Source organism: Chelonia mydas, chromosome 9 (genome assembly GCF_015237465.2).
Source record: "Chelonia mydas isolate rCheMyd1 chromosome 9, rCheMyd1.pri.v2, whole genome shotgun sequence".
NCBI lineage: Eukaryota > Metazoa > Chordata > Testudines > Cheloniidae > Chelonia > Chelonia mydas.
The window spans coordinates 61,735,764-61,761,842 of record NC_057855.1 but is presented as its reverse complement, the minus strand read 5'-3'; the positions used below and the strand labels follow the sequence as shown (position 1 = coordinate 61,761,842).

Genomic DNA, 26,079 nt, shown 5'->3' with positions numbered 1-26,079 from the left:
TGGCTTATGGCAGTTTGGGCATCAGATTCTCTGTTCCCCTTCTCCTTGGAACATGGGCCAAGGCCATGGGTGACACTGGACTAGCCCACTGCAATGTTCAACGCTGCTGTTTCTGTCTTCCATCTCCTCCCCCCAGCCCACAGTGTGCTTGAACAGTAGTTCCTTTCCCCATGTGACACGGGAACCTAACATGTGAATCCATTTGAATGCAACATACTGACAGGACTGGGCAATCTTACAAGCCATTTTAAACCCCCTCTGAATATGGTGGTCCAAACGATAACATCTCTCAAAGAGACTAAATTAGGACGAAGGGGTGTGTATGTTTGAGAGCCTGAGTCTTCCACACCTAAGACAACTACAAGAAATGTGAACTTAAAGCCATTTGTCTCTTCCTGGAACTGAAGTGTGAAAAGGGAGCAAAGTCCTGTGTTCGGAATACGGCATGGAGTACACAAAATGACATTTGTTCCCCAGCTGAGATAGATTTGTTTGTTGGGTGCAGGCTTGATTATAATTTAGCCAAAAATAGCTTTTCATGGTGTTCCTTACAAACACTGGGCACATAAAGCATTAGTCTGTTGAGGAATCAGCGACAGCACTTGGAAAACAGGACAAAACAGTTTTTTCAAGGGTAAACCAAGACTTCAAGGGCAACCCATTGATAGAGCTGAGGACAACAATTTAAAACCTACTTGTTCTGAATTGAAAACATTTTCCGCTCCTCCTGTAAAAAAGGGAACAAACAGCTGTCTCCTGCTGAACAGGAAATGCTGAAGACAAAGTCAAGGCTTTTATTTTCCAAGCAGAAGACACTGATGTGGTGATAACATTCTGGTCGGCTGACTTGACTTCTCCTATTCAATATGATTCAAGTAGCAGCTGCTGTTGTCTTGTTTGTTAGGATGCTGAAGCAACAGTGACAGCTGCCCACTGCTGGAGAGGCTTTGAAAACATTTGTTTTGTGCTTAAAACAGAAACTAGTTCATTTACACTGGAGTGAACTTTTAGTGCTCATGGAAGTCTGATTTACCCATAGAACAGGTTTATCAAAGGCAACCTACATGGTGTAAACTTCCCACGTTGCCTGCTACTCTGAATGGACCTCGTCTAAGGATGGGGGGAGTTTAGTCCCCCAGCTCCCCAGCCAAGACTGCCAAAAAAAAATGGCTAACTTGTGCTACAGGTAATGCCTGTTTTAATGGCCCAATAATTGCCCATCAGGAACTAGACTAAGAACACTACTCATTTCTCATAGGCAGCTTGATAGTTGAACTGTCAAAAGCACTGGCCAAGTATTTGGCGCTCTGTCAACTTTTGGCCACTTCCCTGAATTCAAATCGGTGAGTAAGAGGTGAATGGCAGCACTGCATTCCATTGATAATCCTTAGCCATGTCTATAAATTGATCTGGGGTGGGTGCTAAAATGAATAGGCTGGTTTCTGATTGTATTTCAGTACTTGGAAAGCATCAGTAAACGATCAAGTGATCTCATTAATTGACACCAATTCAATCTGCTAGAATCTGGGACAAACAGAATTGGGAAGGACCATCCAGGTTATAAATTATCCTGCTGGAGTGAACAGGAAGGGTTTTTTATTGCATAGTTGGTGGTAATAAAACAGACAGCAGATGGAGAATGTGCATAAAGTGGCAGTGTTACTCATTCCCAGAGACAGGATTCCATCCTGAGTTCGGCACAGTAAAGGGCATGGAAGAAGGGAACAGAATATGCATACATGTAAACAATATGGATCTGGGAAACTCCAATAAAATAGACATACCCTTCAACAAAAAGACACTGCTGATTAAGAAAGAAGTCAGTTGTGCAATATCTGTAACATGATCAGGGATCATTTGGAAGGAGTGCAGTAAAACTTGGGCAATAACTTAGCACTCTGTCTTAACCATTTCAATTGCTCATTATAGAGAAGGAGAAATCCTTGGTCTTAGCCAACAAGGGGAGAGTTGCAAGAATATAACCAGTGAGCCCTTCTGCTCTCCCTTTGGGTACTTTTAACGAGGGTAACTTAATACATTCAGAGAAGACTAAAATGAAGCTTCATTCTGATTAGAAGCAGAGCTTCCAGAACAAGTCCTCATTTAGCTGGACACTGCATGCAGGAATATGTAGATTCACCTTGGGTTCAAATATAGAACTCAAAAAGCCCCCTTTACATTTTGCTGATTGCTTTTAGAAACCTAAAAAAAGGATCAAATTTGTGTTTTCACCAAGCAGCTGTCTGGGAATTGTGGCCCTTAGTTATGATAATCTCGTTCTCAGGCATCTTAGTGCTGTGTGCAAAAGTCATCCTTCTCCTCCATGGCTTTTGAAGACTTAAAACTAGATAGTCTTTTCTTCCCCTCCCAACATTAGTTATCAAAGTTCAAATAAAATAAGGGAACAGATTTAATTCTGTAGCATTTTGCTTTTACTCCTTCATGGAATCTTTCCAATGCAACTTCACAAAAGCATTATAATAAAGTCTTTTCTTCTAAAGAGAAAATTAATTTCCACAGATTACGTAGTGCAATTGGTTATTTTGTAGAAAAAACATGATGATCTTCAGCTCCATACAGGAAAACTCTGAAGATAGCTCCAGTTTCTTAATAAAAATAGAAGAGAAAATCCACGGTCTTTTATAAAGTTTCATTTTTGTGTTAAACACCAATACTTATTAGTCTGTTTTTAATTGAAGAGTATGGAATCTGGGTCTTGATTAGCCATCTGCGCAATGTGCTTTAATACATCCTTTTTGGTAATGATCCCAAGTAGTTTCCTGAAAAGTTAATTAACAGATTGTTAGCATATGAGCTCCTTTCCCTGATTTTCCTCCCACAGTGACTCTCTCTCTTTATGACCCTGGCTTCTCTGATGGCAGTTCTAATCCATGATGACCATCAAATGTTTCCATGGCTCAGAATGCTAAGACTCTATGAAAAGTGTGGAATTTACATGTCTGATCAGACCACTGGTCAATCCACTTTGGATATCCTTATCTAAACAAGCAGATCTACAAATATTAGTCAACCATTTATTTTAATTCTTCCCCCACATCCATCTTCCACAGGTTTTTCTAAAACCAATGTACTCACACACACGCGCACGCCCTCTGCCCTTCCTCCACACAGCTCAAGTGGAAGAGGACTGTGTGTCTCAGGTGCGGTGATCTGACATGGTGCTGTGCCTAATGGCTTTAACCCCTCTCAAACTGTTTACTGCCTTTACCAGCAAGGTCTATTGTTTTAACGCAATTTGATGGTGAGCTACCCCTGCTTTTACTTTTTCTATGCTTTGAGTTCTCTATTATACAGATGTAAAACTAGAATGACTCCAACTAAATCACTGGGGTTACTCAGGATTTACACCAGTTGAAAAGGAGAGAAGAATTTGACTTCCTGAGCTCAACAAGCAATTTTTAATGCTTTGCATTCAGCGCTACCCTGTTAGATTCTCAGCCCAAATTCCTCTGTGCGGCGTTCTCACCCGTTGTGAGTGACGAGGCACTGGCGCAGTCCCAGCTTGCGGAATATATCCACAACTATCTCCATGGGCGTTTGGTCTGTCACCGTGAATGGACTGAGGTCCAGGATGCTCCTGAGTTTGAGCATGGATGGGGAACTCGGAGGCAGCGGAGGAGAGTGGTCAGTGAAATAAATAATTGAAGTGCTCACAATTCCATCCTGCTTCTTCCGGGCATTTTCTGAGTGAGAGACATTGTGGGTTATAAAGGGAAGACATTTAAAGCACAGGTTTTTCCTCCCTCTGTTCCCATTCACAGAGCTTTAAAGGACCCTTCCTTCATCTACTCAAGCAAAGGAGCAGCAGAGGCTCTCTCCCAAGTCATCTCTCCAGCCACCTGAGGGGGCGGGGTGACGACACTGGACACCAACTCCCTTTTCTCAGCTGAAGATACCCCAGCCCCTGGGGCACCATAATCATCCCACTCCTGAATGTTACTTCAGCTCAGCACATTACATACAGCTCAACATTCACAATAGAGTTTGGATTAACTTTTTGGTGCTGCCAGACCAGTTGCATCACCTTGTTGCTGCCAAGAAACCCACCTATAGAAGAGCATTTCTGGAGATGACTAGAGGACAGTGCTGGGCACAGATCTGCTGCTCAGGAGAAGTGAGAGAGGGATAATAGTTTGCCTTTACATAGCACTAGTCATAAAAGGACCTTCAATCTACCCATCTATACAGAACTTTTTAAGATGGGCAAACTGAGGCACACAGGGGTATGCAACATGTTCAATACCCTTACCCAGCTACTGAATCAGGTTCCTTTCATATATAGTACAGAAGACTATTTTATAGCAATTTAATAGATAAGGATCACTATGTACACTTGATTAGAAAGAAGACTCCCCCCAGTCATTGAAGACATGGCTCAGGTAAGGTACTCTCCACCTTTGTAAAGTTTACTTTAATGAGAGTAGCAGACTTCACCTCCCAACCACAATAGGCCAATCTGATAGTAGCCATAGTGTCTGGATACCATTTAATTATCATTATTGCCTACAATAACAAGGAGAGCAGCTGGCCTGACTTCCAAAAGTCTGAATTCAGAATGGGGCCCAGCTTAGACATTCACCAATCAGATCAGGCTGACCACTGGGAATGAATTCTTTTTTGTGCATCTTCAGCAAGCAGGAACTACTCCACAGGAAAATCTCTGCAGTCCTGACTAAATGAGACCACGTTGTACCCCAGTGCAGTCAGGCCCAAGGAAGGAAATCATTAAGCTGTAATGTACCTTTCCTGCATTTCCTTCCCTCCCATTGTCAATGGCTGAAATATTTTAAAAGATACATATCAAGCACAAGCATTCCCATACTGAGAGCCAGTGAGTGAAGTCTGTACTGCATGTAGCCTGCAGATTCCCACCAAAATCAACCGGTGTTTTTTGTGCACTACAGAGTCTCTCACTAACACGAGCATGGACAGGGCTGGGTCACACAGATCTGGGTCCCCCCTTACAAGCTACATTAGGGGGCTCAAGAGAATGTGTTTGCTCTGCCTGCGCAAACTCCTCTGCCACGCCAGGCAAAAGGATTCCATCCCACGGAGGGCACCAACAGGTAGCATGCCCAGAGACAGTGCTTGTGTCCTTGAAAAAACAAAGACGAGTCCTTGTGGCACCTTAGAGACTAACAAATTTATCGGGGCATAAGCTTTTGTGGGCTACTACCCACTCTGTCAGATGCATGGAGTGGAAAACACAGGAGCAGGTATATATACATGAAAAGATGTGAATTGCCTTACCAAGTGTGAGGTCAGTCTAACAAGACAATTCAATTGACAGCAGGATACCAACGGAGGAAAAATAACTTTTGAAGTGGTAATAAGAGTGGCCCATTTCAGACAGTTGACAAGAAGGTGTGAGAAACAATGGGGAAATTAGTATTGGGGACATTAGGTTTAGGTTTTGTAATGACCCAAGCATTCCCAGTCTTTATTCAGGCCTAATCTGATGGTGTCCAGTTTGCAAATTAATTGGAGAGTTCCTGATAAGCAAGAGGGTAAGGAGAATTTGCAACATGCCCAAGACAGTGCTGTGATGAAAGAGGAGTAATCCTTATTTCTCAAGCTCTGGGTCAACATAAAGTTGCTCACACTCCCCACCAAATGGCACCGAAGCATGACTAGCAAATAGCACACTAGCCTTTCAACCTGTCCCTGGTGGAGTGGAGGTTGGTGGGAACCCTGTGACTTTGATCCCTCCATCTGTAGGGTTGGCAGCACAGTCTCAAATGGCCCTGGGTGTGGATGAAACACTAACAACTCGCTATAAGGCAATAGCCAGACCCACTCTTTCAAGTGCTTTTCAAGCTTTGTTTTTAAATGCATGGAACCAACAAAACTCCAACCACATTGAATCTTAGCTGCAGAAAGCGTCTTTCAAAAATAAGCCAGCCGATAAAACAGAATATTTTTAGTTGCTGCTGGGTTAAAGCCTTATTCTCCATGGCAGTGCTCTTGTTGCATTGATTTAGTCAAACACATGCTGAGTGGCACTTTGCACACCAAGGCTCAGGGTGATGGAAGTTACATGCCCTGATCACAGGCGTTGTATAATGGCAACGCTCACTGAAGCCTATATCTACTGCACTCTATTTAACAAGTTGTAACTGGTCTCTGAGTGCGAAGTTTTTATCCACATTGCATTCTGCCTTACTTCTCTTACCAATTGAAATGATGAGATCTCGCCGGAGGACAAATCCGACCAGCCTCTGGGACTCCCGGGACACCACCACTGGATAGCCGCTGTAAGTGGTTTCATTGATTATGGCCTCTACATCCTCTACCATCATGCTGTCCTGTGTGATGACAGTCAGAACAGGGTCATTCCGCCGGGGCCTCATTACGTCCATGGCGAGAGTCTTATGCGAGAACTCTTCCTTGGCTTCTAGGAAGGGGTAGCCATTGAGACGAATATGGGCATCATAGATGCCCTCCCGTCCAATTGCATCTGCCACCCACTTGCTAGTCATGGCTGCAGCCATTAGAGGAACAATGTATTCCAGTCCACCAGTAAGCTCAAACATAATGACTACCAGCGACACAGTCATACGGGTTACTCCACCTGCAAAGGAGAACAAAAGTCTCAGAGTTTGAAACACTCCTAGGGATTCCCAACAAGAGCTCCCTTGTTTCTGATGTGCAATGTAGGCATACTACACTAAAGTCAGCTCTGCCATCCTGAGATGTAGCAGATGGACATCCCTAGTCTTCACATTCTCCGTATAGACGGGACATTTTCAAGGTTATACTGGAAAACAAATGTGAATATAGGTAAATGTTACTTAATTACAAAATGTCCATGCTTTACAGCAGATTGGATTACAGGAGTCATTAAGTTTGTTTCGGATAGATCTGGTTCTCAGTGTCACTTAAATTCCATGAAGCCAGGAGTTGTTCCTCGACTCTCCCATAGTACACAGAAGCAGCCCCAAGGAACCACACACATTCATATCAGCTGGTTGGGCATACTTCCGATCTGGACTGTTGCCTCATGTTTTCGTGGACAGAATCATGAAATTCAGTGGGTCTGCTATCATGAGGAACTAACAGAACCTCTGAAATGTGTCTGATATCTACATTGGTTTAGTATGTTATTTCCTTTGACAGTTTAGATTTACATTATTTATCAATTTCCCAGCAAGCAGGAACTGAGAACCATTAGTTAGTAATAAATATACATGTAACTACTGTTACAGGGCAAGGCCAGATGGCTATAGTAAAGTAGTGAGGAAAAGGTTTGTTAGCCCCAGGCTAACAAATCTCTGATACCATGGTAACCTAATGGCAGTTGCTCCAGGTTCATCAAGACACCTGGGGCCAATTAAGATCCTTCTAGAAAGCAGTGGAGATAGCTAGGTTGATTGGGACACCTGAAGCCAATCAAGGGCTGGCTGGACTAGTTAAAAGCCTCCCAGTTAGTCAGTGAGGTGCGCATGTCAGGAGCTGTAGGAGGAAGCTGCGCTGTTGGAGGAACTAAGCAGTACAAATCCCTATCAGGCGCAAGGAAGGAGGTCCTGAGGTAACGGTGAAGGAGACATTGAGTGGGGGCTGCTGTGGGGAAGTGGCCCAGGAATTGTATATGTCCTATTTCCAAAAAATCAGCTACCATAGATGCTACTATTAGGGTCCCTGGGCTGGAGCCTGGAGTAGAGAGCTTTCCCATTCCTTCCCCGATTAATCACTGAGACTGGGAGACAACAGAGACTGTGCAAGGGAGGATAGCTTCTCCTCACCTCCCTTGCTGGCTTATGATGAAAATGGCTCAATAAGCTGTGACCCTTGCCTCTAGAGAGAGAAGGGCTATGTGGAGGGTCACAGTGAGCCCCTGAGGCTAGCGAAATCCGCCAGGAAACGCGGGACCCCTGGAGACAATTTTTATATATAAAAATAAAATACCAGTGTTTCTTAGTCCCAGCTTGCTGGAAAGTTGTTCCTTGACAAGAGTACAAATTAGCCCCCAAACTGTTCTCACACACGCAGACTATAGGTCTGAAACAATTCGAGTAATAACCACAAGGACAGATAACTGTTTATGATCAGTTACTTTCTTTCAGACTGGTGTACCGCCAAGCCAGGTGGCATTCTGACCCTGTCATTGTTGCCATCGTCAGTTCCTTGGAGAGCCACGGGAGGATACAAATGGCTTTTTAACTTCTTTGGTTTAGCTACACGCAGGCATTTTGAACACTGGGAAATACACACACATAGGTTTTCAAAGAAAAATGGGTAAAAAACATTCAGAAGAGCTTAAGTGACCTAAACTCCTAAGTCACTTTTGAAAATGGCACTTGGGCTCCTTTGAAAATTTTACCCAATGAAGCTGCCTTCTTGAGTTCTGAGTCCCCACAGCTACTTCTAAAGCTTTGTTTTTTACTTTTACATTTTACAATAATATGGGAGTTTTTGCTCCAGTAATGGTCTTCTGCTTTAAGTGACATCTCCACTTCAGCATTTGTCCACCAGTGACAAAGACCATTAAAAACAATCTTGTTTATTTAATGCTAATATTGCATATGGAGTACTCTGCCAACAACAGTGGAAGTGACTGACTGATCTACTTCCAAGAAGATTGATAACGTTCTAAAATAACATGTTTACATGCCTCCTATTTTACACAACTTCTCCAAAGCCAGGAAGTATTTTAAATTTCAACAAATGCATTACTCTTTTTTCCTAACAGAACCCCAACACCAGAACAAGGGTCCCCAAACTGTGGGGCATACCCCCTCTAGGAGTGTGTAGAGGAACGTTAGGTGGCACAGCGGGGTAGGAAGGGAGCGCCACTCAGCCCTGCTCTGCCCTCAGCTCTGTTCCAGCTCCAGATCTGCCCAAGACCGCAATCTGGCCACGGTTCTGCTGCTGGCCCTAGACCTACCCTCAGCTGCAGCTCCAGCCTTGGCCCCTGGCTCCCAGCTCAGCTGCGGCTCCAGCCCCAACACTGACCAATGGCCCCAGCCGTGGCCCCAGCCGCAGATCCGGCCCCAACAGTGGTCCTGCTCCCAGCCCTGGCTCCTGGAGTGGGAGGGGGGGAACGGTGCAACATAAAAAGTTTGGGGGACACTGGCCTAAAAGGAAGTATTTTGAGTTTTCAGACACGTGTCCTCTCTGAAAACAGCAGCAGCAGGACCAAGATAAATCTAAATTTCCAGGGTTTGCAACGCTACTTCCACTTGGGTGAGTTAACTGAAGTCGGTGTGACTTGTGATGAAAACCAAAGGCAAAACAGATCTTTGGAAAGCATAAGGCACATTGCAGTCTATTAGGTTGGGAATTGTGTCTCAGGGTGGAACCCAGTCAGATATGCTTCTACTTCACAAAAAGGGATTTTTGTTAAATGGATGAAATGCTCCCAAAAACCCTCAACAGAGTACATGAAACAAGAATTGTACCATGAAGCAGAAAGGCTGACAGAAGGACTAAAAGCCTAGAGAAAGACTTAAAATCAATTAGGTTGACCAGGGATTTAAGTATTTACTCAGGAAATTCCCACTGAAGTGTTTCATTTCATTTCCAAGGACATCATGGTGCCAACTAGAGCAGGCAGAAATATGGTCAATGCATTACAAAGTGCAGTTTCAAAGTTTCCTCTCTCCAGATAAAAGCAGTTTCAAAGTCCGCAAAACTAGTAGCATTTCACACAAAATCATTTCTCTGCAACTCCGAAGGCAGCTCTGTAGGTAACTGACAAAGTATCACACTAAGTTTTGCCTTTAAACTAGCAGCAAATATTTATCGCTTACCTAGACATGCTGCAGCACCAACCATTGCATAAAGGCCAGGAGTGATGCAATCAGCCCCTTGACTGCACCAGCCACTGAAAATAGTCCAGTCATGGTGATAGTAAGCCAGCTGCTCCATTCCTACACCTAGCAGTCTGCCTACTATGGCACCAACTGCCATGCTGGGAATGAAGAGACCCGAAGGGACCTACCAAAAAAATCCAAACACATCAGTGTAAGGTAAAGGCACGTTTGCAACAGTAAGTCAACATACACGGAGGGGTAACAGACTTAGAAGTTGAACACAGAATCAGTTTGGCAGTCATCATCAACTATGATTGTTGGTGATAATCGTTAAACGATGTACTGATCTGCTCCCTGCAGAGGGAAGGATACATACTGTACTGACACTGCTAGGACATCCTGAATGAACAGGTAAAATACAATGTGTACGGTGCCTGCCTGGATAACACAGCCCTTACTGTAACATTCATTCTCAGTTCCCTACGTAATCAAGTGTACTTACCTGTCACTCACACCTAAAACAGTGCAAGGTTTGTGAGAAGAACTCTGCTGTAAAGAACCTTGCTTTAGCCTGAGGAGCCGACAACTGATCATTTCAGAAACACAGAAGAACTGAATGAGACAGACACCATGCTTTACAATATAACCCCCAGCCCCCACCCCATTTAAAGGAAAGACATGGGGCATTCGACATCCCAGAGGAAGGTTTAGGTACCACAGACTGCCCACTTTCCTGTCTTATGTTTCCACCATTAGTTTCCAATGAAAACTTGTATACTAGGCTCAAATCTTAAGCCATGCACATTGTTTATGATAACTCTATGGTGACAGCACCAAAACACAATCGCAGATTGAAAAGCAGATCTTATTGTGAGTAGGGTGTTCCAGAGCCCATCTTCATTTCTTTATTGGTGTTTACTTACACTATGGTGGATTTTACCTGCGTACATACAGTACCCCCCCTACACCCAGGATTTGTTCCCATACATACCTGGTTACTGTTGCTCTGTTTAATAAGTTTCTAATAAGCCATTATCCTATGAGAATGTAACAAAATAGCTACACACGCAATATATTAGTGTTCCCCTATGCCTTTCCAGCTGGACAACTGCTGTGTGTGGTCATATATGTGAAACACCCGAATGGAGTGAAAATTCCATCGCTAAAAATAGAAAAATCCCTCTCCCCAGACTGAAAAAAAATCAAACTGAGCCTTGCCACAGTGGTCCCCAGAATTAGGTCTTACAGGGACCATTAGTAATTCTCACAGCCATATTCACGTCATTTACTCTGACATGATTTGGCTTATAAAGTACAAAGTGCTTTCAGTCAAACTGTCAGACTAGCTGAAAGTATCACGTCCTTTTCTCATACATTTGAGCACTGTCCATTGTAGCAATGGACCACTTCACTGTAACATGAAAGGGGAAGTTGTTTTGCATATATTTAGTGATTCATAAGTTTGCCTTTAGTGGAATTAGATGATCAGTCACTTTTCAAATACTGGGAAAAAATCCTTAGTTTGCAGTTCTACAGCCAGCATCTCAAATTCCCCCCTGCCCCCATCAGTTTCTTATGAGGAAGCCTCCAAGTGCATAACCACCTTAGTGGCTCAAAAGGTTGCCACTGAATAAGCATGAAAGGGTCTCACATCTGATACTCTAGGATATTAAAAGTGTTTTTTTTTTTGTTTTTTTTTTAATGAATATGGCTCACAACCACTATCAAAGCAAATCATGTCCAAAGGAGGGTATTTCAAATTAACTATCTTAAGAAATGACCATTTAAAATAAATCAAGCTGAAAAAGACTCCCAGGGGCTACATTTTTATGAGTGCACTTTGATTCTGCTTGCAAAAAATGCAGAAGATGGAAGGATGTGAGAATTAAGTTGCAATTAAGTTGCATATAATGAACTTATGTTTTATACACGCAACTTCACTGTCAAGTTCTAGTCTAAGCCTCCAAAAGCAAGACAATTCAGAACTGTGCTTGTAGCTCCATTTTTAAATAATCTCAAGAAGTGGGTGTGGCAGAGATGGAGATGCCCTGTGAATACTATGTTGCTTGGTCGGTGAGGTTGTTGTACACTGAGTTATAAGACTTACAAGCTTAATAGAGGCTACAGATAAAACAAGTAGGAAAGCAACCCAATGGATCTAGATAAGCAGCCTCCCAGCAAACACTGAGGGCAATTACAAGACACTGGCATACTTCCAGGGTGAAGTATTTTGCCAGTCTGGGAGACTACAGGTCAAAAAGAGATTAACCAGTGAAAGCCTTTTCAGGAGAAGATGGGTCAGCTGTCAAGAAGACAGGCTGGCACAGGGAAAGATTCTGCAGCGGAGTCTGAAGGCATTAAGGCCTTCCCCCCAGATCCAGGGAATCGGTAAGCCACAGGGAAAGGCTGGCATGCATATACACTGGGTTATTGCTTTTGAGATCTGTTTTCTCTGAAATGCCTTTGCTTTGAGAAGGCTGCCTGGGTACTGGTTACCACTTGCTCCTGGGGGAAAGAGATCCACAGGCACTGAAGATAAGTCAGGCCTGCTGTGATTATCACAGGTGACTGCAGGTGAGGCCTGGTTTGAGAGAATCACATGATCCTTCCAAAGACAGGTGATGGCTCACAGCCTGAGAGGGATGCACTCAAAGAAACCAATAGGGGTCAGAGGTCACTTAGCCCAGTAATTGTGACAGTGGAGTGTTGCAAAACACGGCTAACAGTAACACTGCTAACTACCAATAACTAGGCACAGTTAGAAGAGTTTAAAATGGGGGTAAAATTTGCAAGAGCATACTAGTCACTTTGCATGAGGTCAGTCCCATTGGAAGTCCATGGGATGTAGGCTATTAAGTGATTAAGGCTCATTTGAAAATTACTACACTTGATCCTTAACATTTAGAAAGACTGAGTTTCACTTTCTGCCAATTCTTTACAAAAAAGACATGGATTTGAATCTTTCTATCTGCATACCATTTTACTTGTCATTCTCACCTTCATGCCAAAAGTGAATATGGTAATGAAGACTTTTAGGATAAGGGCCAAAGCCAGCTGCCACATAGCTGTGTAGACTCCTGGGCCAGCGGCTCGGTCCGGCAGATTATCCCCTTTGGTGCTGTTGAAGTCATTCACGTACTCGCAGAGCTTGGAGAAATCCAGGAGCCCACAGTCATTGAACAGCTCAGAAATCAGCTCACTGGTGCTCATACGGGTATACTCATTGGGGAAAGCCAGAACAGCTGTGATGGCAGTCACAATAAGCACTTCCAGCACAGGATACTTGCCAAGTTTGGTTGTCTTACGTCTTCTGCACCAGGCAATGTTGCTGCGAATAAAAAAGATCCCCAAAGACCACCAAAGATTCCCAAAAGTATGAATGGCACGAGCTCTAGAAGATGCCACGGTGTGTGAAACTCCACGTAAAACAGAACCAGACGGCTGTTTCCAAATGGGTTGATGGAGCGCAGGGTGAACGCTGCTACCAGGGCGGCAAAGAAAGATCTCCACAGTGTCTTGAGGGGAAAATAATAACTCACCTAAAAAGGGGGGAAGGCAGATTCAGTCATTTATTGTAAACTGACATTAATTACTGTCCAGTAAGAGCTACCATTGCATCTTGCATAAAGTAGGGTTAAGGACTCTAATGCAGAAGGTAGGTGCGAGATTCCTTACCTATCACACAGTACTGTATATATAAACAGCAATATTATACTCAACACATTACACACATGCATAGAGTAGCCTTTATACTAGTGTGTTTAAATACCGTACGCTACAGATAAATTGTTTTACTCAGTGAACCACCAAGCCTTCTAAAACTTAAAAAAATTGGCTACTTAAAATACCAAATTGGCCTAGAAATAGTAGTAAGCCATGGAACAGTCAAGCTACTGCTTCATTCAAAAGGAACACCCCTTTATATAGTGAAGTGACACATGAATGGCATAGTAGCCCTGAGCGCACCATGTGTGTACCCTACGTATACTATCCATTGGAGACTTCAGACTACTTCCACAATTTGGGATTAAGTCAGATGATTTCCAAGCCATATTTACAATGAACACATGTTTATGAAAGGTTATTTCAGAGGTGCAATCGATAGCGATACTAGGCAGAATGTAGAATTTTTTTCAAAACATGGTACAAGGTTCTGGGCTTGAAAATATAAAGGTGGCAATGCTTTTTATTTAGTAAGGGGGAAAGGGGCATCTAGATGGCCTCACTGATTAATACCTATGTCTTATACCTAGGTACCCAGGCCTGATCTTGAGTTCCATTCTTGATTGGTCGCACGGAAGATAAGTTTTGTGGTCAATCTGGTCATTTGTGGGCATTGGCTACACAGAAAGCCATCCCCCGCAGGGTAAGTGAATATTACTTTGAGAATGTTGTGGTACAAACTGCTGACCGCTGGAGCTGAATGCCTGGTTACATATCACTGATTAGTTTGGCATGATGCATCAGAGCTGAGCTGTAAGACAGTTGCTACAGTGGCTATCACGATCTTGCCACTCAGAACAGGAATGAGAGGGTTGCTAATCATAACATTAAATTCTTAAAAGGGTAGCAATGATCTATTCCATTTGTGTGGCTTGTGGCCCCCCCAAAACTCAACTAAATTAGAAGTCTCCTTGGAGAGAACCAAGACTGGATTATCAAGGTGGATATAGATTAGGATTGAGGTACACCATCAGCGTTTTTTGGGGGGGTTGGGTGGAGTAGTGCGAGACAGCATTTGGGAAACAAGACTGTGAAAACTGGGGGGTCACAGGTCACATGCAATGGCACAGCTGTGTCGGGGAATTATCAGTACTGCTGCAAAAATAAAGACACGAATTCAGAAGTAAACCTTTCAAAACTCAAAGCATTCAGCTGACTCACACAAGCATTCGTGTTGCTTAGCTAACACTTATAAATACTCCAAATGATATTTAACTGTGTATGCGTCCTCTGCACCAAAACAGCCGCGGAGGGGACTGAAGTGCCGTATGGTAAAAGAGCAGGAACACTTAGTATGTGTGCAATAAAATAACTTGCCAGGAGGAAATACAAAGTTCAGATTACCTCTTCCAGACTAAACAATACCCCTCCAATCGGTGCACCAAAAGCTACGGACACGCCAGCGGCTGCAGCAGCTGACAAAACCTAAATCAAGAGGTTAGAAGTCAGACACGGACAATAGTTATATTACTCCTTTGTTCAAGTAGGTACATTTTGTACAGCTCAGATTTCTATTGTACAGCTCACCTAACGTCTGAATTGATTTAAAATACGACCAAAGTAAACAGGTGAAATGACCTAAATAAACTGGAGATATATTCCATAATTTACTACAAAATGTTACCATTAACATTTAAACAGCTCTCTATTCCCAAACTTGGTAGTATCAACGTGTTTATAATTACCTCCTTCCTCAGATTTCATGTTCTATCTGTGTCTTGGAAAAAAGTTCAGTACAAAAAAGTCACAATCTCAATAGCATAAAACACAAAAAGGTATTTTCTTGTTAATTCTACAATCAACAATCACATGGCTATCCGTATTCCTTACACCTTTTATCCAGTTTCCTAGAAATAATTAATTCATGAAATTGTAAACAAGAGACTGTGTGGAGTCATTCATGATACTTAAATTGTGTCTTAAAATAGTGTTGTATTTATGGTTGCCAGATGATTATACAGACAAGGTGATACTAGGTATCTCAGTCATCACTTTCCAAGATTTACCATAAAATGCCATAGGATGTTATAACAACATTTTGTAGTAACTTATGGAATAGATCTCCAATTTATTTAGGTCATTTCACCTGTTTACTTTGGTTGTATTTTAAATCAATTCAGATGTTAGAATTCTTTCCTGAACTAGTTAGGTTCTTATAATGCACCCATCTCCATGGTGTTTGAGTGTCAGATGGCCCAATTCCTCAGCCTGTACTCAGCCTGAGTAGTGCTTACTCCTATCCAAGTCCACAAAGCACTACTTGTGCAAGTACTAGAACTCAAGGGCTGCAGAATTGGGCTCAAAGCAAGTTTATATCACTTGCTAATATTTATCTCACAAACCAGCAAAATCCCTACCCTATGTACATCGTGGAAAAGTATCATTTCCTGGTAGAAATATTTTCACAGGGGAAGTCAAACACAAATATTTTTTGTTCCAAATAAGTGCTGCATTTGATTAAGTTTAATAAGTTGGTGCTAGATTCCTTACCTATCAGACAGTGTGTATATATATAAACAGCAATTTTATACTCAACACATTACACAGGCACAGAGTAGCCTTCATACTAGTATGTTTGCATACTGTATACTAAAGATAAGTTGTTTTACTCAATGATCTGCAGAACTACCATTCTACATTTTTTAAAAATTGGCTACTTATATTCCAAATTGGCCTAGAAATAGTAGTAAGCCATTCAGCACCTAGTGCGAAGCCCACAAATCTTCCCCTGCAGTTTAAAACAATGTTACAGTATCTTCGTTTTACCTCTCTGCGTTTGGCCTCATTTTTCCTGTATTTGGTGAAAAGGTGACATAAGATGTTTCCACAACAGCAAGCTACGTGCACCAAGGGGCCCTCTTTCCCCAAACTCAAGCCAGACGATACTGCCAACACCAAGGTAACAGTTTTGATTATCAGGGTCCACTTGCCCAAATAGCCTCTAATGATGAAACCACTCAAGATAGTTTTGATCTGAAAGTCAAAGCAAAGTTTTACAGCCTTTCATTCAAATATTTGGTCTGCTAATTGGCTAGATCTCTATTTTATCAGAGGCCCACTATGCTGTCAAGGACTTTGTTTTACAGTTTTATTAAACACTTTATAGTTGCTAAACAGTTAATTTCTTTCATATTTTCACTGAAAGTAAACAAAGTTAACTGTTTGTTCACTGACGCCAGCTAATCTCTGCCAAGCTGCTGGCTAGCATACTCTCTAAGTGCTATACAAACAGTACTGTTTGTTTAAACTTCTTTGATGACATGCTGATGGGGAAGGTGTTTTTTAAAATATTTTTGCAGTCACTACTTGGAGACATGGGAGACTAGTTATATTTTAACACTGCAATTTGAAATGAAGCAAAAAGTTAGACCATTCTGATTCTTTTCTAGTCTACATTTTTTAAAAGTGCAATTTTCCTTAAATTTCCATGGTATTGTCATCTTTTGATGAACAATTACATCCCTCCTCAATCCCAGAAACAACCTTTAGCCAAATGATGGAAAATATTTCAGACGGCTTTGTTTGAGGAAAGTGACAGACCGACTCACCTCTGGGATTCCTGAGCCACAAGCATAAGGTGCAAATCCCCTGACCAGCAACACTGCAAGGAGAGAGAATACCAGGGCCCAGAGAACATACATGAAGTAATTGAGAATGTATGCAAATGCCCCCTGAAATGGAGAAAAAAATTGCTTGATTAAGACTGTCACCCTCAATCAAAATCACATTATCTATGAAATACTTAAAGAGATTGACGGGGAGGGAGGGAAGCATGTAGAATTTGTGTTTTATGCGGTGACCACGTAGTACATGGCAAGCCAATACAGAAGCAGTGGGATTAGGGTGATCAGACAGCAAATGTGAAAAATCAGGACAGGGGATGTGGGGGTAATAGGAGCCTATATAAGAAAAAGACCCAAAAATCGGGACTGTCCCTATAAAATCGGGACATCTGGTCACCCTAAGTGGGATATCTTGTGAGCGTAGAGTACATTGGCTAATAAAGTGGACCATGTGGTTTTTAGGACAGGCTTAACTTAGAGGATAAAGATATACACCACCATCTGAACAAATATGAACATCCTACTTATTGGACACACTGGCACAGAACAAGCTCTTAAATCCTGTTCTCAAAAAAACCAAAAACAAACAAAAAACCAGCAAATTCTGCATTGCCCGAAAAAGATTTAAAAACTGTGCATAGAACACTTTGCGAGGCCAAGAACTCACATGTGTGTTAGCACACTAATACCTTTACACAAGATAATAAGCTTTCAGCTGCCCTCACTGGATAGAACATAAACATAACTAAGCTTGGAAGAATTCGATTTTTATTGGTTAATGTCGGTAAACATCAATTTCACTATTTGCACCAAACTGACAAAATATATTTCTATCAATAAATAATCAGAATGTACAGATAGGCAAAGAGAAATACTACTTGAGAACTTAGGGTTTGATCTGAGGATATTTACTTCATATATTTGGCCATGTGATTTTGAAAATTTGCGTCTCAACAATTAGCGAACTTTAAGTTTTGAATCTCTGTGTCTGTCACGAAATAATTGTCTGACATCAGATTGTCTGACACACCCCACAATTTTACGCAACGGTGAAAATTAAAAAAAAATGCTTAAAAATAAACACTGATAGTATCAGTCAAAATTATAAAAAAATTAAAAAATTGAATTTGCTAAGCCTAAACATAAAGTAGTGGAGTTATTTTTATTCATACAACTGAAAGATGCCAGCATTGGTTACTAAGACTGATGGACACTTCAGGCTTGAAGTATGCTTGCCCTGCCATAATGAACCCTGTGACTAAGTAAATGTGCAAAAAATAGACCAGCAACAGAATCAATTCTTTTTACATCTCACCTCTCCATGGCCAATTATAAGCTGCGACCAGCTCTCCCACTCTGGGCACTTATCCCTATCCTCAAAGGTTGCCTCATTGGAATTCCAGCAGCAGTGTTCATGGTTAAACCAGAAGCCTGACATACACAGTCCTTCTTTCAAATCTGTCATCCAATGAGCAGAGATGTCTATCAGACCAGCTAGAGAACCTAACGTGAAAATGAAGATAAAAAGTTAGGAATGATCTCTCACTGACTGCTGGGATCTCCTGAACGTTACATCTCCTGTGGCATTCTGGTACATTTACCATAGGGACAAACACAACCCTTGCAGTATTTACATACTGTGAGGCACTCTATATGATTTTACAAAAATATGCTAATGAGTGTGAATATAATGTAACTGGAATATGCTTCCTGCAAAAGGTCTCTTGTAAGGTATCATTACAAAGCTTATAATCTACTGAGTGTGGTCATCCTAGTTTATATAAATGTATCACTCTTGTATCTGAAACTAGAAATATAAAATACAACTCTGAGGGCCTACTGTAATTATGCAAAGTGTGGGCCATTAATGGTGGTTTGGAATCTTGATGGCTCCCAATACCCAGGACAATTGACTGTAGATGGTGCTGTTTCACTTGTATGTCTTCCTGTATACATGTGTGCTGGCAAGTGGGTAATGAAGTCTTACAGTGACATGCGATCATGTCACCTGAACTGGAATCCATCTTTAATTTGGTGCTTTTCCATTGAGAAGGAGGGTGTGGGATCCCAGAGAGGGGCAGAGGATTCCCGCCTCATGCAAAAGATATATAAGTGGGTGGAACAGAACAAAGGGAGGCAGCCATCATGAGAAATCCCCTAGCTACCACCTGAGCTGGAACAAGGGCTGTACCGGGGGAAGGATTGTGCTCAGACTAGAAAGGTGTCCAGTCTGTGAAAGAAACTTATTAAAACATCTCTGAGGGTGAGATTTTATCTGTATTCAGTTTTATTACTGTATTAGGCTTAGATTTGCGTGTTTTATTTTATTTTGCTTGGTAATTCACTTTGTTCTGTCTGTTACTACTTGGAACCACTTAAATCCTACCTTCTGTATTTAATAAAATAACTTTACTTATTAATTAATCCAGAGTATGTATTGATACCTGGGGTGGGGAGGGGGAGGAACAGCTGTGCATATCTCTCTATCAGTGTTCTAGAGGGTGAACAATTTATGAGTTTACCCTGTATAAGCTTTATACAGGGTAAAACAGATTTATTTGGAGTTTGGACCCCATTGGGAGTTGGGCATCTGAGTGTTAAAGGCAGGAACACTTCTTAAATTGCTTTCAGTTAAGTCTGCAGCTTTGGGGCCCATGGTTCAGACCCTGGGTCTGTGTTGGAGCAGACTGGCATGTCTGGCTCAGCAAGACAGGGTGCTGGAGTCCTAAGCTGGCAGAGAAAGCAGGGGCAGAAGTAGTCTTGGCACATCAGCTGGCAACCTCCAGGGGGTTTCTGTGATCCAACCCGTCACACATACAATTTATGTTTGTTCTTTGAAGAGCTAAAGTAAGATTCACTAACGGATGTTTTTAAATGTGCGTGGGAGAGAAGTGCCCCAATATTTCAACATTTGACAGAAAAAATTGCACCAAGTCCCACCCCAGGCATCAGAACATAATTCATTTTGGTTAGCAGGTAAGTTTTTCCAATATAAATATGGTGTGACAGATAATTTTTGAGGTGCAGAAGGGGTAAGAGATCACATTTATGGAGTGCCTAAACAAAAAAGGTCTTGTGCTCTCTACAGAACTTAAGCACTAAATCTACAGTTATACTAACAACATTGACTCTGGGGCACGAGCAATGTAGGACCCGAAAGAAGCCATTTCCAATAGCCATTAGAAACCAAGAAAATTACAGGAATGTGCCAAATGGAAGTAGGAGAAAGTTGGTAAGGAAACAAGGTCTATGTTTTTGGGGTGATATTCCCATGATCCCTAACATCCTTAGAATAGATGTCTTCAGATGAGTTGTCCCCAACTTCCAACACTGCAGGAAACTTCACATGTTTGTTTAGCAAGGCGACCATGAATGGAGTCAGCCTGATTTATATCAGTAAGTCTGTGTACAGTATATTCCAGAGGTCATGCTAGACGTAGCAATACTCTTCCAATGCACATTAATGAAAAAGGGCCACAACAAAGTGTAATTTCCGTGTGTCAATAGGCCAATTTTCTATGTAAATATGAATATATCTGCATTGTTTATTGTAAGAGTTTAGCTGCTTCCTGTTGATTTATCACTGCTCCACTGGCTTCAGTTCTTTCTGATGCAGTTTAAAGGTATCTGCAAATCTGTCTCTCTGAATGGTCTGGGAACTGGCCACCTGACAGCCCCTCCCCCTCACCTTTATCCCATTGCAGCAATTAAAAATGAGCAAAAAATCTCCTGCTGTCAGTCCCTGGAGTTGGCCTCTCCAGTACTGACAGGAGAGTGTGGGGTCCCAAACTTTGGAACTTGCTCCCTTTGGCTGCTGGCCAGAGCCATTCTTTGGTGACCGACACGGTCTGATGAAGATGAGATGTTTCTCTTTGATTTCTCCTTGTTGGGCTGAGTCTTCTATTTGCAGTGGTAACAGCAGATTTAGTATGCCCAGTAAGGGTGATTCTAGCTTGTTTGATTTTTGTATCATGACACTCCCACACTATGGCTGTAAGTGCTTAAATATAATTTCATATTCCACTGCAAAACCATGTAAGCAGAACTGGGAGCACTCATCTCTGGGCCAGAAAATCACAGGCTCTGGTCACACAAGAGTTTCGGTTAGGAGGAATCAATGCAGACACTATAGTGCAGGACTGGGAATTCATTTTTAAAACTATATTGTCCTCTCACCTGCTAACAGCCCTATGAAGAGCATCAACAGCCAACCAGAAAAGGCATCGCTCACGCTGTGAATCAGGGCCCACGTTGACTCTTTACTTTTACTAGCAATCTGGAAGAAAGGTGTAACAAGGCAGACATTAGACATTCTTTAGCAGACACACAGACAGATCTATTTTAGAAGCATATCTTTTTAATTAATCCTGAAAAAATACTAATAGTAACATCAGGGTCTGAGTGTCTCCCACCAATACAGAAAAATCAGAGTAAAGGGTCACACTCTATCCTTTATTCACGTGATTGTACCCAGGAAATGCAGGGTTTCCAAAATCAAAACATCCAGTATTGCAAGCAACGCATTACATAGAGTAGGTACAAAAACATGGTTCAAGGACAATTAAGCTTCCCCAAACCGGGAAAATCAAAGAAAAGATTAAATCAAACGCTCACCTTAAATGTCTTTTCCCATTTAAACACACAAACTTGCATATTATTCTTTAGTTCTCTCAAACCCAGCATTTTTAGTAATAGGACTGTTGTCCTGAGCAGTTTGTGGAAACAGAACTACCTTCAGAGCATTTATGTCCACCTGTCATGCCACGCACCCTCAATTAGTATACGAATTCCTAGATAGATACACATTTTTCAGCAAGGTGCAAATGCTTAGTGTGTTCAATCTAGTCCTTTGACCATGGGAGGAATGACAAAGGCTGGGCATTACTTTGAGCACTCAGGTAGACTCTGATCTGTGATATGCAAGGTCTTGACAATCTCAGGAATTGAGTTTGTTTGTGTGTGTAAATCCCCGTTAATGGAAACGTTATTTCAACACAGCTTTTTAGGCCAGACATTTTGGTTCAGAGGTATTGAACTGTTCCGAGGAGGCCTCTTAAGGCTTAGACACAGTTCTGAGTCTCAAGATCAAAGCTGATAACTTCTTCTAAGGCTCTGCCCTATAAAATTTACCTAACATTTGATAATATTTTAAGTTTGTTCATCTTACTGCTCTTGAAGGCTGAATGAAAGGATCAAACGGGGGCTATTGAGCGCACTAACAATTCTGGTGCAAGTCCCAGTACACAGTCCATTATTCCTCCAGGGTAAAAGACCCATTGGCCAAACAACAAATCCCCTTTAACTGGAATAAATAAGGTGAGCAGATATCTTTCTGGCTGAAGGATTTTAATTACTTGTTTCTTTAGATTTTGCCTTTCAGCAGCAACAGCCAGATTGTTTATGAGCATAGCTACTACTGACCTCGTGAGGCTGGGGGAGGGAGTTTTTGGAAAGGATAAATTATCTGCTGTAGGTTTCTTTTTACGGTTGCAAACTGATCTTTTTGGCCAGTTAGTAATTTTTGGTTTGACCTGGTCTGAATTTGTTTGTACAGAGGAGGTAGCATTATTAGCCACATGTCTGGGCATTTCTCAACTAGGCTATTCATGCCAATCACCGTTTTTTCCATTTTCTTTTCTATGCAATCCCTTTGGTTTAGTTCCCACCATAGACAGTGATGAAGGAGCTGTGGGGGTGGGAGGAATCATGCTTGTAGCATCTACACAGCCATTTACAGGGTCTTTGAGCACTTGTTCCTCTTTGGGATAGTCCAGGCATCACACAAGATTGGCACATTTCCTGTGCTGACAGGCAGTCTTAGATCTGGGGACTCCTCACTTGTTAAGACAGAGGCCACTGTCATGCTCAGTGTAACTTTCAAAAGAATACTTTGGCAAACAGAGTTACATTTAATATGCTTAGGCCAGTCACTGCCCTATAAAAAGCCTGCCAACACATGTCTTATGATACAGGAGGCAGTGAGCTTAATTTCCCATTTAAGGCATGCTCTGCCATTCTAATCCAATTCCTTCACCGCACAAAGCCAGAAAGCGCTGGGGAAGGAATTCATGAGTTACTTCACTTTAGTCTTCTCCAACAGAGAACGTGTTTTCAAGGCTGAAAATGAATGGCTACGTTTTTATTGTTTGATAATAGCCATTATGTGATAAAAAAAAGAAATCTTGCTCTTCCTTACAAACAAAACCATGTACGTAGTGTGTTCGCTATCTTCCCCAGTTCAAATATTATCCCCTAATAATAGTAATGCAGTTCCCAGAAACCTCCCATATCCTGGATGCAGAGAAACGCAGGAAAAGATGAGCCAACTAAAATTTATCCCAATTCTTCAATCCCACGTTCCATTCAGAGAGTCTAACAATCCTTGCACAGAGATGCAGGGCAGCTGGTACATTTTGATGACTGGTAAAAGTTTGTACCTAAGTTTCCCTGGACTAAAAGATCACCTGTGGAAAAGTGCTCGGGTCACTCGCTGGGAGCAACCCCTCCACCCTCAGATACTCCTATAAATGTCCCCAGATTAAAGTATTCAGAGATAAGGAGATAAAGTTTATATGCAGACAATTCTGCTTTGCACGACCAGCGAAAAGCAAAGCAGCAAGAAACAAACTTACCTCTCTGTGCCTGTCCCGGTCTCTGGACTTCTCTCTCACCCAGTCGATAGTATTGAAATCTTCATAGGTACCCACACCAGGCAGAGGTTCCTCCAGAAAATCCATCATCTGGCTTGTGCCATTCATCCCTCCTCCATTATATAAGGAGAACCCTGAAAAAACAGAACGAATGAAAGGTATGAGCATCTGCATTAATTCCAACATTCCCCACTTCTTAGGATGCCAATAGAGGTGATGAATGCAGTCCTAGGTAAAGGCAGGTAGTTATTCAATCACTCCTTGAGCACACAGATTTGTTGAGAAAACAAGTCAGTCTACCAATGACTAAGTGGCGCAACATACTCATGCATTAGATGCACTCATGTTCTCATCCCAGACCATAGTGAACAGAAGTTCACATCATGAAACCACCCTGTATTGTGACAAAACTACAATTGTCTGTCCAAGGGTGACCAAGGAACAGTACAGAGTGGAGGGGGGTGGCATTAATGTCTGGCAATAGCTACTGTTATTAGTCCCTGGCTTTCATGAGTATGACCGACAGTACCCCCTGCAGGGATTCATAACTATACTTTTCTCTCTTGGGAGAGTGGAGAGGGACTTAGTCCTATTTAAAACTACAGCAAATATTTTTTAAAAAAAATCAAAAATGAAAGTGTTGCAGCTGGCAGAGCAGAGGATGAGCAGCCCTGGGAGCAAGTCCTGAGTGAGGCGTGCATTTGGTAGCTACTCTGACAGATTAGAGAGATGCAGGAGGCATAGGAAGCGCACACACACACACACACACAAAAAGCATTAGTCAAAAGGCTTGAAAAATTCACCCTACAAACCTCTAACCCAAGGCTCCTCAACAGGCTGATATATACTGGGGTGCCCCAAGCCACCTTGTCTCCTGCCCAATCTCCTGCAGGTCAGAATGGAAGATCCTGGTCTGCAACCAACTGAACCCTGATCTCCCAGATAAAGCAATCCCTCCCAACACAACTAAATCTATTAATGCTGCATCCCATCACAAAAAGCAGCAGCTCCTAATAAATCAAGTTAAAACTGCCCTTCAACCCACGATATATTTACAGCAACTCCCCACACAAATCAGTGTTGTGCAGCCCCTTCCTTGCAATAAATCCATTTATGGTATATCATCTCTCCTCCCTGCAAGTCTAAGAGCCCTCTGCTCCAGTGGATGGATCCCTGCATCGCGCTCTGCAACCCCACCCTTCCTCCCAGGGCACTCGTCTGCTAACAGCAGCGCCTAGAGCAGCTGACCCGGAGAAGCAGCACTGGGTTATGCTTCGCTTGCATTTGGAAGAGAATTCCCCCACTCCCAAATGTAAAGACTAGAATTTTTTTTTAGGAGGGTGTGGGGAGAGAGGAAATGAAAGCTGGATTTTTTGAGTCCTGGTGTTAGACATCTTCAACAGTCAGTATCACTGACCTATACAGAGTGGCACTTAAGAAAATGCATGCCAAAAACAGGAGGCAAGTAGGGAAAGAAAAACAGCCCCATAATGAAAATGACAATAACAGCAAGCAACATAATGCTAGAAAAAACAAAACCAACAAGAGATACTGCTGTGTATTAATTGTATTAGAGCACAGCAAAGAGTTCTCAACTGAGACTGGGACCTTGTTGTAACAGCCAACGTATACACACATACTAAGAGTTCATGCCCCTAAGAGCAGACAACTTAGGTAGACAAGGTAAGACAAAGGGTGGGAAGGAAAACAGGCACAGAGGGGAAGTAAAACTATTTTCCCAAGGGGACAGAGATGAGAACAGAACCCAGATCTCCTGACTCTTGGTCCAGTGGCCTCCCCATGTTCTCTCCCAAGAATAAAGCCACTGAACATGAAGCCAAGAGAAAAGTGTGTCTCTTATAACTTTGTGATGAGTATGAAACGTATTTTTATGTGATAAAAATTGAACTCTTCTCCACCTGCAAAATGTTCATTAATCCATTGCGGCATTAATATTCTGTTTTAGAGAAAATGTAAGCCCCCTTTAATCTGAAAAGAGCCTTAAAACACATCACTTAACATTTGTTCTCTGCCCCTTTGAAATGTGCTTCTTAAAGTGCTTTTTCACATGATTTGAAGATATGAAGGGGCTAGAATAAAGGGCGGGGGGGGGGGGGGGGGAAGGAGGGAGTAAAACAAAGGTCTTTTAAACCCTATCCAAGGAAATCAAGCAGCTTTTTGACAGATTAATATATGTGGAACAAATTCTTCCTGTGTAAATCAGACCAAGCCTTCATTCCTTTGTGTATGCAGGCACAAACCTTTGATCCTGGTCAATAACAGTGGATTCCTTTAATATTTACTCCATATATATTTTTCTTCTAAAGCCCATAGATGTTCTAGCAGCAAGGACTCCTCAGGTTACAATGA

At 42.1% G+C, this 26,079-nt stretch overlaps 1 protein-coding gene across 1 annotated transcript in view; it reads right to left on the bottom strand.

Moving 5' to 3' along the window:
- Positions 1 to 1,561: 1,561 nt before the first annotated feature.
- Positions 1,562 to 26,079, bottom strand: part of LOC102930362 (H(+)/Cl(-) exchange transporter 5) — a 59,044-nt gene continuing 34,526 nt past the window's right edge. Inside the window, 12 exon segments of the mRNA XM_027826335.3 lie at positions 1,562 to 2,780; positions 3,488 to 3,704; positions 6,194 to 6,592; positions 9,771 to 9,957; positions 12,771 to 13,117; positions 13,120 to 13,312; positions 14,841 to 14,921; positions 16,263 to 16,469; positions 17,045 to 17,167; positions 18,375 to 18,562; positions 21,236 to 21,335; positions 23,692 to 23,843. Coding sequence (XP_027682136.2) covers positions 2,690 to 2,780; positions 3,488 to 3,704; positions 6,194 to 6,592; positions 9,771 to 9,957; positions 12,771 to 13,117; positions 13,120 to 13,312; positions 14,841 to 14,921; positions 16,263 to 16,469; positions 17,045 to 17,167; positions 18,375 to 18,562; positions 21,236 to 21,335; positions 23,692 to 23,843 — 2,285 coding nt within the window. The 3' untranslated portion in view covers positions 1,562 to 2,689.